Source organism: Ceratotherium simum, chromosome 19 (assembly GCF_057802395.1).
Source record: "Ceratotherium simum simum isolate JZ-2026a chromosome 19, ASM5780239v1, whole genome shotgun sequence".
Classification (NCBI taxonomy): Eukaryota; Metazoa; Chordata; class Mammalia; order Perissodactyla; family Rhinocerotidae; genus Ceratotherium; species Ceratotherium simum.
In genome coordinates, this window is record NC_141918.1 from 29864676 (window position 1) to 29877969 (window position 13294).

Consider the following 13294-nt stretch of genomic DNA (forward strand, 5'->3'; position numbering starts at 1 on the left):
TCTAGAATATATAAAGAATGCTTATGGGGCCGGCCCCGTGGCTTAGTGGTTAAGTGCTTGAGCTCCGCTGCTGGCAGCCTGGGTTCGGATCCTGGCGCCCACCGATGCACTGCTTCTCCGGCCATGCTGAGGCCGCGTCCCACATACAGCAACTGGAAGGATGTGCAACTATGACACACAACTATCTACTGGGGCTTTGGGGGGAAAAAAAAAAAGGAGGAGGATTGGCAATAGATGTTAGCTCAGAGCCGGTCTTCCTCAGCAAAAAGAGGAGGATTAGCATGGATGTTAGCTCAGGGCTGATCTTCCTCACAAAAAAAAAAAAAAAAGAATGCTTATAACTCAGTAATAAGACAAACAACCCAATTAAGAAATAGGTAAAAGATCTGAACAGACATTTCACCAAAGAAGATATATAAATGGCTAACATGCTCACGAGAAGATGCTTAATATCATTAGTCACTAGGGAAATGCAAATAAAAATCACAATGAGATACCGTCTCATTCCTACAAGAATAGCTATAATAAAAAAGAGAATACCAAGGGTTGGCAAGAATGTGAGGAAAGAGGAAACTGGAACCCACATGCGTTGCTGGTGGAAATATAAAACGATACAGCTACTTTGCAAAATAGTTTGGCAATTTCTAACAAGTTAAACATAAATTTACCATAAATTTTACTCCTGGGGATCTACTCAAGAGAAATGAAAACTTACATCCACACTTAGACTTGTACTTGAGTATTCATAGTAGCATTATTCATAATAGGTAAAAAGTAGAAACAATCGAAATGCCAATCAACTGGTAAACAGATAAACAACTGTGGTAAATCTCTATGACGGGGTTCAGGGCAGGCCACCCCAAGGTGTGCCACTCTGGTATGTGGATTATTTCTAGTTGAAGACAATAAAGGCTCAGAAGAATCTGAAAGAAACTTTGACACCCCCCACCCCACCCCAATAACTGCCTAAAGGATTTAAGATAGAAGGACTGTCCCCAGGACAGGCCATCACCATAGATAACTCTGGGTATAGACAGATTGGGAGGGTTCTTGCTAAGCCCATTCTTATCAAAGTTTTGTTTACCAAACATTTACATTTGTAAGGGAAATCTCCATCTGTAAAGGTATCTCCCTCTCTGTACCAGGAAGAAGGGGGGATGACCTCATCTCTAGAACCTTAAATCTGCATAATAACCTTACTCTTGTTTACTGGGCTTTTCTGGTAAACTCCCATAACTGACTCCCCCCACCCCCAACATCCTCCTTCATCTTTAGCTGAAGATAGTATTTAAGATGAGAACCTCCATCATTTTGTTGAGTTACCCAGTTTTTCCAGGTTTCTCCCATGTATACACGTTATAAAGCTTTGTTTGATTTTCTCCTGCTATTCGGTCTCATGTCAATTTAATCTGTAGCCCAGCCAGAAAGGACCCAGAGTGAGTAGAGGATAGTCTTTCTCCCCTACACCTACAATGGAATACTATTTAGCAATAAAAAGGAACAAAATAATGATTAATGCTACAACATGGATAAACCTCAAAAATACTATGCTAAATGATAGAAACCAGATGCAAAAGACTAAGTATTGTATAATTCCATTTACACAAAATGTCCAGAGAAGGCAAATCTGTAGAGACAGAGAGTAGATTAGCGGCTGCCCAGGATTGAGTGTGGGAGTGGGGGTTGACTGCAAACAGGCACAAGGGACCTTTAAAACTGAATTGTGGTGATGCTTGCACAACTTTGTAAATTTACTAAACATCACTGAATTGTATACTTAAACTAGGTGAATTTTATGGTATGTAAATTATACTTCAATAAATCTGCTTATAAAAAAGAATGCAACTATTATTATTATTTATTTTTTTTGTGAGGAAGATCAGCCCTGAGCTAAAATTCATGCTAATCCTCCTCTTTTTGCTGAGGAAGACTGGCTCTGAGCTAACGTCTATTGCCAATCCTCCTCCTGTTTTTTCCCCCAAAGCCCCAGTAGATAGTTGTATGTCATAGTTGCACATCCTTCTAGTTGCTGTATGTGGGACGCAGCCTCAGCATGGACCGGCAAGCGGTGCGTTGGTGCATGCCCAGGATTCGAACCCGGGCCACCAGTAGCGGAGCACACGCACTTAACCGCTAAGCCATGGGGCCAGCCCAAAGAATGCAATTAAAGCAATTCTCATCTTCCAAAAAAAAAAAAAAAGTAAGGAAAGAAGGATAAAAAGAGAAGCATGGTATGGAACTGCATAAATAGGCAGCAATTAGGAAGCTCACAATAAATTGATCGTATTCTCTGTACCTAAGTAAGTTGAAGTTACTGTGCAATTCATGATATATGGGGGGAGGGCAGGCAAGGAGATATCATTAAAATGCCTAGAAAGAGCAAAGTAATGCAAATAGTTAAAGTTACAATGATTAATTTAAGGAAGGAAAGGTTGCAAGTGTAGCTTAATTCTTTGAGGAGGATGTTGTTTTCTAGATCATTTAAAGGCTTAAAAAAAAGACCCAAACAAAGCAAGACAATAAGAAAACACAATAAGCTCATACTGTTACAGCAGGAAAGATTTGAGTCAGATAAAGACTATTTTGTTTCTCTCAGAACATAAACTCTAGGAATTTCCTTCTCCCAAGTCTTTGAAGAAGCAAAGATGGCTTCTCTTCTCTTACAAAATGGTTTCTCCATGGTCTTGGCCAAGGGCAGAAGCTATGACAATTGACTGACGCCCTTTCCTGCCCTGGGAGATTATGAACTTCAGTGGGAGGGAACAAGTCATACTGAAGTATGGCTGGCTGAGTGAAGCAAGAGGAAAATATGTAGAGGTGTGAATCCATCTTGAGCATCATCTTGCAGGAATGGGAAGGACCAACTGAAAAGATTAATCATTCAAGTTGAAGAATTTTAAGAGAATTTGTTTCACAGTTTTAACCTGCTGCTGTGGAGAACCTGCAGGGGCACTATTTTTCCAAGTCTAACACTGTCTTAGCAGGTTGGGAGGCTGACTTATGAAGTATTTACCAAGTACCCATTTATACCAGAGAAACCAACCAGGAATAGAAATTCAGATACCTTGTTTAGAATTTAAGCTACATATTAATAATTGTTATGAAGACTGCAGCACCACGGAAAAATGTTTATGATGTGTTATGTGAAAACAGCAGGACCCAAAGTTGAATTTCTCCCCAATTACAACCCTGCAAAAAAAGATATGGCAGAAAAGGCTGGAAGAAATACAAATGAAATGGTGATACAGATTATGTTAGCAAGGTTAAGATTGTGAATGATTAATCTTTTTCTATTTTTCAAAATTTCTTTGAAGTGGTTATTTACTTAAATGTGTTCAAATGTGAAATTTAAGCTAGTGCAACAGTCAAGGCAGTGGCGAGCCCACTCGTTTGCTCACAGGACGCACAGTGATGGGTACCTCGTCAGTCTTAGAAGTAAGCAGATCAAGTTGAGAGAAAGCTGATGTAGCTTTTCCATGAAGATGGAGTTAGCATCTCCAAAAAGAAAGAAAAAGAATAAAAGCCTGAGAAACCTTCTCTTTCTAGGGAAGAGAAAGAAACATACATTGAGGAAGAACATTCCTCCACCAGTATAGGCCTAAATACTAGCATTTCAGACTCTACTGGCAGGTGGGGTGAGCTAGAGGGAGAGGTGGATCCCACTAACAGTTCTGGCCCCTCTGGACTCTCCCCAGGTGACATTCGTTTCTCAGTCACCTTTACAAGTATGTTATCTCCTTAACAGAAAGGCAGGACCCATTCTGAAAGAATAAAACAGTTAATTTGAGGAGGGATCAGGATTGCAGGAAAAGAAAGAGGTAAATGATTATCTTGTTAGATTGTTTTGTGTTTTTAAAAGAAAGTGCAAATAACTGTATTATTACTAAAACATGGTTAACAATAATGGAAACTATTAATAATAATGGACTGACAATTGCGTCCTCATAGTTAAATGGATTAAAAAACTAACCCAATCCATCCCTGCCCTTTTGCGCTTTAGCAAAGCTGTGCCATGCCTTCTCTAGATTGCGAGGCAGCCATTACAGATTGTAAAGATAAATCCTGGAGCTTCTGTTGGTCTGAAAGGTAATCTTAACAACAGGATTTTGAAGTGGGAGACAAATGAAAAGGCAGGAAAGGATCTTCCTGAAACTAAGAACTCTAGGAAGGAGCTTGACAAGGGTTTTCTGAAAAGCAAGGTTCTCCTTATCAGTGATGGACTAATAAAAAATAATTTTAAAAATTATTAAAAAAATAATAAAAAAAGCTAATCACTGATTAGCTAGAGTCTTAAAAGAAGAGAAAAGGAAAAAAGTATCCTTTAGCTGCAATTTTATTGATTAAACACAACTTCTGCTTGGCCAAAGAGATCTATAATTATAGCTACTTGTGAGGTTTTGAAAGGAGATCATCACAAATTACTCAGATTACTTTCTGGTCACCTGAGTTCAATGTGCTGTATATACTGGATCTAAAAAAGGTCTACATCTTTTTGCAGCATTTCGCACTAATGTCTATGTCTTTTACTCTAAGTTTGTAGGTGTTACATCCTGGGCTATAGCAATAACATGTCATAATGAGATAAAGTCTCAAACGTTGGAGAATGAGACCTGGACCAGGGAAACAATGTCACTGATAACTGATTTTTAGGTGTGACTAGATAACACACTATACAAGCACGAAAACATGAAGAGGCTGTGGTGTTATCAAGTAAAACTTAAAACAAAGTTTAATGATAGTCATAATCCTTATCTTCTTTCAATGTGACTAATCATGAAAGGCAAATAGCTCATTATGTAATCAATATTTAATTGATATTGTTTTTTATGCCAGAAAACAGCTTTTCTAAGTTGGAGAATTTAAAAGAAGAAGACTTAGTGGGCAGCATATTGCTTTGTAGTTTCCGGGGAAATATAATTTAAATGTTTAGAAAAGAATGTCCTAAGGGTGGGACTAAGAGAGAGAGGTGTCAGACAGAAGGAGGGATAGTCGGAGAAGAAGCACAGAGACAGAACAGACGTGGGAAGCTGCAGTCCGTACAATGCAATGCTGTGGGGAAGTCTGCAGGCAGGGCACGGCTCGCAGGTGTCACAGTGAGGCCGTCATCTCTGGACTCTAAGAAGGCCGTCTCAGTGGAGCAGTGCAGCGAGAGACCTGAGAGATTTGTTGAACCAGTATTCTTTGAGTGTCTAAAGCACTGGTACTCGTCTAGATGGTGGGGACCTGGTAGTGAACAACCCTTTGAAAGGGTTAAGGAGTTAGCACACTGTAAGAAGGTGTGTTGGTAAAGCTGGGAGGAAAAAGTAGAGGTCGAGGATAAACAGGCAGAGTGAGGAATTTCATTTCAGGAAAGAGAGAACTGGGCACATTCAGAGGCAGCAGAGGAGACACTGAAGATTCAAGAATAGAGACACAAAGGAGATAGGAGGCTGCAGGCTCCAGATCTTTGGAAAGGAGGAAAAAGTCTTATTTGGAAAGAGAAGCAAAGGAAGAGAGAAAGAGGTGCCATCTGGAAAGACTCAGGTGGGGAGGAGGGGTGCGAGGGCAAGTCAGTCAGAGGTGGTCCTCTCAGCTGGCTTCTGCATGTGCAAATGGGGGCTAATACCCCCAGAGAGTGGTTGTGGGGTTTGAACAAGACATGTAGTTAAGGCCCTTAGCACAGGGCCTGGCATACACACAGATCTCACTAACGCAGCCTTTATTATACTTAACAAAGAAAAAACTGAGAGGGAGGAGCGTGCAGGTGGGTTCCGGTGCCTGAAGTGAGCAATGTTTGGAGGAGCCAACTCACAAGTTTGGGGGGATCAGATGGAGGGAAGCAGGACAACGGCTAATGAATGAATTCGTCCCCTTAGCAAGAAACTGGAGATGGGGGGGGTGGGCAATGGACTGAAGGAGGAGAGAGTTTAAGGACACTAACTCTACCTAGTCAGTACCTCCTCTGACTGTACCCAGGCAGTAGGCTGAGCAGTGTGATTAAGCATGTCTTGATGCCCCAAATTTCTCCCTAGAGATTGTCTGAAATTATAAGAACTTAATATGAGTTAGTAAATAAATATCCCTGAAGAAGGGGCAAGAAAGGCTATCAGTATTTAATACTTAAGGGTGAATTAGCCAACGTGTTAGGTTTAACAAAACCTTGCCAAGGTGCTGAGGAAGTGAGAACTCTGCTAAGTAAGCCCTGAGGAGAGACGCAAGGTGGAGGCAGAGCTCTGTCACTCAACAGGGAGGGCGGGGCTGCTGCTCCCAGGGAGCCAGGAGGGCAAGGCACAGGAGAGGGAATCAAGGAAGGCAGCTGGGAAGATGAAAGGGAGGTAGGAAAGGTGGGTGTTGAAACAGAAGAGTCCAGGATTACATGTCATACAAAGGAGAGCTGGGAATACTTTAGGTCACCTGTGAGGTGGCTCAGCAAGAAGTCTGCCATTAAGTTTTACGAATTCTTTCACAGCCTCTCTCTGGGTTTTACCTTCCCTCCTCTCTGAAACTCGCATAGCATCTCTGTTATCTAGAGAGTCAGAAATGGCAAACTTTTAGAAAATAAAACAAAGCTGGAAGGGACTTCATACCTTCTCTTGTTTAACCTTATTTTACAGAGGAGGAAATTGAGGCTCAGAAGTGACTTGCTCAAGGTCACACAAGAAACCAGCTGTTCAACCAGAACTAGAAGAGCCCTAGGATCCTGCCCTGTGCCCTGTAGTACCCAACCACCTGCTTAATAAAACCTCATCTCGCTTAAGCCCCTGCACATCCAGAGAACACAAAGCACAATTCCTCCTTTGTGGAAGTTAATGATTAAAACCTAGTCTGATCTAAAGCATCGAACCATAGTTACTAATTAAGCCACTTTCTGTGAGAAAAGACATTTCAAACAGAAGAGTGTTTTCTTAAGCTAAATCTATAGGCCTTTGAATTATAGTAGCATAAGCTGTACAGTTACAATATTTCAAATATACTTAAAAATATTTCATAATACAATACTTTAAACTCTGTAGTTTGTATTTTCTCTTCATTGCATGCCACATGCTGAGTCCTGATAAAATGGTTTGTAACTTTTGAGGGGAGGAATTTAACTAAAATAACTTCACTTGGTGTTTGAGTGAACGAGGTAATAAAATCTGTTTGCTGTGTTCGCTGTCTCCAGATAGGGCTGTAATTACACCACATAAGGAAGAAAGGTAGCTGAGTCTCAATCTAGATCATTTATGTAAACTCAGCCTTCTTGTCAACGGTGTTCTCATATTACATGCATGCAAACCGCAGAAATCATCTCCTGTGAACCACATGGAGACAGTGTCCAATTGCAAGCCTGTGAGATTGCTTATATTTTTTCTGTAATTGGATGTCTGTGGTTCAAGACCAAAATCTGACATTCTGAGGTTAAAAAAAAAAATCACCAATGAATTCCCCAGTACAATTATACATCTGAAACTTGTAAAAATGAAAGGTATTCTCTACACCAAATTATTACAAATGAATACATTTTACTTGAAATAAGCATCTTGTTCAGCTTAAAAAAAAAAAGGTTTGGTTCTTTGAAATATGTTTGAAAAAAATTTGGTCTTCAAGAAAGAAAAACAGGCAATTCCTACTACAACCAAGTTAACATTTGATAACATTTTAATCTCCTACTTCAAATATTTGGCATTATTTTTTCAGCAATTTTTCCAAAAAATTCTTACAAAACCCATAGAGCACAAAGTATATTTATACTGTATCTATAAATACAGAGACACAATTGCGAAAAGACAAAGCATATTTTTTCCTTAATCACTGAACTACTCTCTGTTATGACAAATTGGTCACTAGTTTTTGCTTTGACAGTCCTCCCTTACTGGCATTGACAGTGTTTCTCTAGACACCTGCAGCTTCCAGCTTGCTCTGTCCTCTCTAGAAGGAAAACCACAGGCCACCGCCCTGGCGCCATCCCTGCTCGGTCCAATCAATAAGGACTTATTTCCTGTCCATTTGCTGAGGTCACAGGAGCGAATCTCATTAATTATTTCTGCTACTGCAGCCTCAAGTGTGCTTCTGGCGTGACAAGTGAAAACTGCTTGACATTTTTTTTCTTCTAATTTTGTTTGTAGCAGTTCCCAAAAGAAGGCAGTCTTCATTTAGCAATGTAATAAAGGTAAGAAAAAAAAGTGTATGTTTTTAAAGTCATTAACACATTTACATATTTCATCATGAAAGCTCTCCCCATCACCTCATTCCCCAGTTTTTTCAGCTGACGAACAATAGTGTCTTTTTAATTTGGTGTCACGAAAATCTGGTCACAGCAAACACAATGTTTTCTAAAGCAGATCTGGCCTCCGAGGGAGGAAAGCTCTCCAGGGCCTCCAGTGCCTTGTTTCCATGGTAATGACACAGGTCAATAGCTGAAGTCACACCTTTGCCAGCTTTGATTGTTTCTCGCAACTGTTAAGAAACAAATGCACAATAAAAGTCAGTTGTTAAGGTACCACAATTAAATTGGGGAGGGGAGGTGGAAAACAAAGGGAGAAAACAGTATAGATTCACTTGTTTCTGCTACCTTCTTTTGAGGTAAAGAGGACATCATTCCCCCATGATCTCGAGGCACTAACACTCCCTAAGGCTGCTCGGTGTCTGTGCTCCAGGGCAGCACAACAGGCTCCAATCAGCCTCATTACACCTCCTCCCGACTCCCACCCCTTGATATCTTGAAATGTGCCCTGTGAGGGGATGGCAGTAATGAAGGTGGAGGGCATTTACATCTCTGGCATCTTGAATTCAGCAGCCTGAAATTCTTATGTAAGGAAGGCTTCATTAACATCCTAGTTAATAACTAATCTGTTTTACATGGTGTGTTGACACAGTGGTCCATATGAAAATTCATGAAAGCACATAGTGTTAGTTCTGAATGCTACATTTTTCAAACTAAAAGACTTAATTTGACTGGGAAGAATGAACTAAAACACTCTTTGTGAAGAATAAAGTAAACTCTCGCCAACAAATGAAGTTGATTGCCAATCCCTCTCTTTGACGGGTTTCCCTCTCTCTCTCTGACGGCGGAAAGAAACAATAAAATGGTTTGACTTTAGAGCTGAAAAAGATTTATAACAGTTTGATCCGTCTGCTTCCCCTGCCCTGATTCCATCTTCTCTTAGTGAATACCTCAAATGTCTGCCTAACTCCCTAAAGCAGAGACCTGGGAGTCCTCCTTCATCCCTTGTGTCCAGTCAGACACCATGGCAGTACTGTTGTTGCTCACCCATGACTGAACTTTCTGGCCCCCAGAGATTGGCTGAGGCCAAGCAACAAGTTCTAGTCCACAAATGATGCATGTCACTTCTGGGCTGCAGCATTTAACTGTCCATGTGAGTCACTGCGGGGCTTTCCCTCTGGCACATCAACCAGCCACATCAGAGAAGCTCCTCAGCCTGGATCCTAGAGCGACCACAATGAGCACCACCGGGCCTCTCCAACCTGCACGGGACATGTAGTGTGGGCATGAAACACATCTTTGTTGTTTGAAGACAGATTGTGTGGTTGTCTGTAGCCATCCTGACTGATGGACACTAAGTCCTAGCCATTCTCTCTCCTTTAGAGCTCTTGAATTCATCCTCCGCTCTTCATTCCCGTTGCCACTACATTAGTTCATGCTATCATCATCCCTCGCTTGGATTGTTTTTTGCAATCACCTCCTAAACAGTCTTCCCACCACCAGTTCTGTGCCCCTGGACTCCATCCGTCATGCTGCTAAGGAGATCTTTATAAAATGCAAATGTGATTTTGCTTAAAACCCTTCACTGCCTTCCAACAGCCTTAAGAAAAAAGTCCGAGCTCTTTCATGAGGCATTAAAGTCCCTTCCCAATCTACCTCTTGTCTAGCTTTTTTTTTGTTTCCGCTTTCCCCTTTTCATCATGTATTTAGGGAAACTACTTGCAGATCTCATGTCCCCTAACACTTTCCCTCCCACCCCCCATCAAGCTCCCCAAATTCCACTTGGGTTGAATGCACCCAGCTAGGATGACAGTCCTAAGGGGCCAGGTACCACTCTTTCTCTGGGCTCCTGGAGTACCCTGTGCATATCTGGAGTACAGCATTATTATCTAGTGTTGTATTTTAATTCTCCATTCTCTTATCTATCTCTTCATTAGACTTTAAGCTACGGCATAATGCATGAAACATACAGGAATAAAAGCAATAACCTGCTTTATTCCTCTAATCATAAAAATGAGAGAACAGAGGTCCAGAGAAGCTCATCAGGTCACCCAAGACCACAGAGGCACAGTGGCAAAGCTGCAACCAGAAGCCAGGTTTTCTAATACCCAGTCCAGAGGCACTTAATACTATACTCCCCCAGACTCCCAGCACTCCACAGATACTTCCATGTTGCACATGGACTTTGGGACTATTTCAGCAGAGGGTTCCCTGGTCTCTTGCCAATTGCTGAATGCATGAAGGCACTAAAATCGTGCTGGGTACCAGAGGCAGCCAGATTCAAACTCCCATCTTAGTTTTATAATCTTAGGGAAGCCATTTAACTGCTCTGAGTTCTAAATGGGGATAATATCAGTCCCTTGCAGGACTGTTGGGGGGCCTATATGATACAGCATAGAGTGCTCCACGGTGTCTAAAACACTACAGCTATTCCGAATGACTGAATTCTTCTTCCTCCTCAGGCCCCTAGTCATTGCCAAGAAAGCCACCTCACTTACCAAGATTAAGTCTATTTTAGCTTGATGTACAACAACCTCATAGGTAGCTGGACTTGGATCAGACCAGCCTTAAAGATTTGGAAAAAAGAGAAAGAACATACCACCTATTTTCATTATCTTTAATTCCCCCAAATCTAAATTAGACAGCCCAACATTCTCTATTTTAAACTTCTAGGTTGGTACCTGCAGTCATGTAGATATCTGCATGACTGGGTTTCAATTTACAAGTATTTATTGAGCACCTATTATGTGTAAAGAGTACAACAATCCTTCTCCGCTTTACGGATCAGGAAGTAATTAAGGGTATACAGTGAAAAGCAGCAAAACCAAGTTACAAATGTAGGACTACAGATGGTCAGAGAAATGAGAGGTCAACTTTAATTAAAATAGATTCAAGAAGGCCTTACAGAGTAAGTGGGATTTGAGCCATATCTTGGAATGTCGATAAGTAGTTATGTGGTTAGGGGTAACAAGGTAATTGTAGGGAAGGGGAGTAGCTTGAGCAAGGGCACAGAGGAGACCAGAGTGCAGTGTCCAGGGAATAAAAACAGATCAGTGTGACGCAGCTTGCTGCAGTAGGTGTTAGGGGATCAGGAGGGCTCTGAAAACCAGGCTAAGAAACCTGAACTTTATTACAAATTTTTTTTTTTTATTATGAAATATTTTTAAAGTACAGAAAAGTTGAAAGACTGGCACAGGAGTCAGCAAACTATAGCCCAGGTCAAATATGGCCCCCTGTTTTTATAAATAAAGTTTTGTTGGAACACAGCCATGCCCATTCATTGAAGTATTGTCTACGGCTGCTTTTGTGCTATAACGGCAGAGCTGCGGAATTGAGTAGCTGCCAGACACTGTACGGCCTGCAAAGCCTAAAATATTTACACTTTGGCCTTTATAGAAAAAGTCTGCTGACTCCTAGACCACAACAATGAATGCTCACAAACCCTCTACCCAGATTCAAAAGTTGTTAATATTTTGCCATTTCTATTCTTTCTACTCAAATGTGTGTATTTTCTGAACCATTTGAAAGTAAGCTGTGGGTAGTGGTATGCTGGCAAATTAGCTCTCCTAGGGAGGAAAAAAGTACTATTTGTAGCATTTGCAGATTTTTGTGGTATAAATACTCCTATCATAGCTGATTTCAAGCTACCAAGGGCTGTGGAATCATAAAATTCTTGAATATTTAACAATAGGCTCTGAGTTGGTAGGACCTGGCTTGGACATACCAAGGGCTGCAGGATGCTTCACTCTTGTTTTGACATGCATCTCTGCAGATAAGAACATTTGCCTACATAAGCAGAGACTATTATCAGAGCTAGGAAAGTTAACAGTAATTCTCTGTTATTATCTAATATCTAATCTATGTGCAAATTTTCACAATTGGCTCCAAAATGTCTTTTTTGGCCTTTTTTCCCCCATACCATGATGCATCCTGGTTCACACATTGCAGTCCTTTGTTATGACACTTCAATCTTTTCTTCCCCCCATGATATTGCCATTTTGAAAGGAGCAGGCTGTGTTGTACAATGTTCTATGTTCCACATTTCTCTGATTGCTTTATTTAGTTTGTTACTCTATAAACTTTATTCAGTTAGGCTCAACTGAATATCCAATGGTGATTTATGTAGTATTTAATCCTACAATGAAGAGTAATTCAGATTAGGGCAAAACAGTACCCAGGAAGACATCCCTGAAAGTTACTCAAGCCCTAAAAGAGTTAATTTCTCTCATCCAATGACTACTGTGCTTCCAGTTAATACTCAAATCTGCTCTCCACAGAGTGGGCTCATGGGGCTTTGTATACCAAGGGACCTGATAGCTTCCATGTGTAAAATGCCCATTCATGACCCACCAGTAATCTAGTCCTTCATGGAAGGTATTATCCCTCACAGACATCTCTGTACACTTTCACCAGTGAAACAAACTATTGGCTCAAAGGAAATCCTTTAGATATAATTAATAGACCACAAATGAGACTCACTTTTACTATAAATTAGAATATGAAATGGGTCTATCCTGACAAAACAATCTTGTCCTTTGTAAATAAATGTGACAAAAGACGTATTAAGCTGGAATTCCTAAACTTGGCTGACCATAAAATTCACCTGGGGAACTTTAATTAATTAATTTATTTATTTACTTATTTTTTGTGAGGAAGATCAGCCCTGGGCTAACATCTGATGCCAATTGTCCTCTTTTTGCTGATGAAGACTGGCCCTGGGCTAACATCCATGCCCATCTTCCTCCACTTTATATGGGACGCCGCCACAGCATGCCCTGACAGGCAGTGTGTCAGTGCGCACCGGGATCCGAACCTGCGAACCCCGTGCCACCAAAGCGGAGTGTGTGCACTTAACCACTATGCCACTGGGCCGGCCCCCTGGGGAACTTTAAAATGCAGATCCTAGGCCCCATTCCTGGAGATGGATTCAGTAAGGCCTAAAAAATGGTTCTTAGGTCATTCCAATGATTAGCCAGATTTGGGAGTATCTCACTCTCTGGGGCGTGTATTTTGAGTTACTGTATTTCAAAATAGTTGTGTTGGGTTTATGCCATTTTAACCACACTTCCAACTGGTTGTCTTTGCAATGATCAAATTCAATTCAATAAGCAT

At 41.0% G+C, this 13294-nt stretch overlaps 1 protein-coding gene across 3 annotated transcripts in view; it reads right to left on the reverse strand.

The window, feature by feature from the left end:
• The window catches only part of PDSS2 (decaprenyl diphosphate synthase subunit 2), a 283492-nt gene that overhangs the window by 11865 nt on the left and 258333 nt on the right, over positions 1-13294 (reverse strand). Inside the window, exon 8 of one of the 3 annotated variants that reach the window (XM_004422178.2) lies at positions 7600-8415. The exons of the other annotated variants lie outside the window; for them this stretch is intronic. Coding sequence (XP_004422235.1) covers positions 8257-8415 — 159 coding nt within the window. The 3' untranslated portion in view covers positions 7600-8256. Of the gene's footprint in view, positions 1-7599; positions 8416-13294 lie in introns of those variants that run through there. 3 annotated transcript variants of the gene reach the window in all.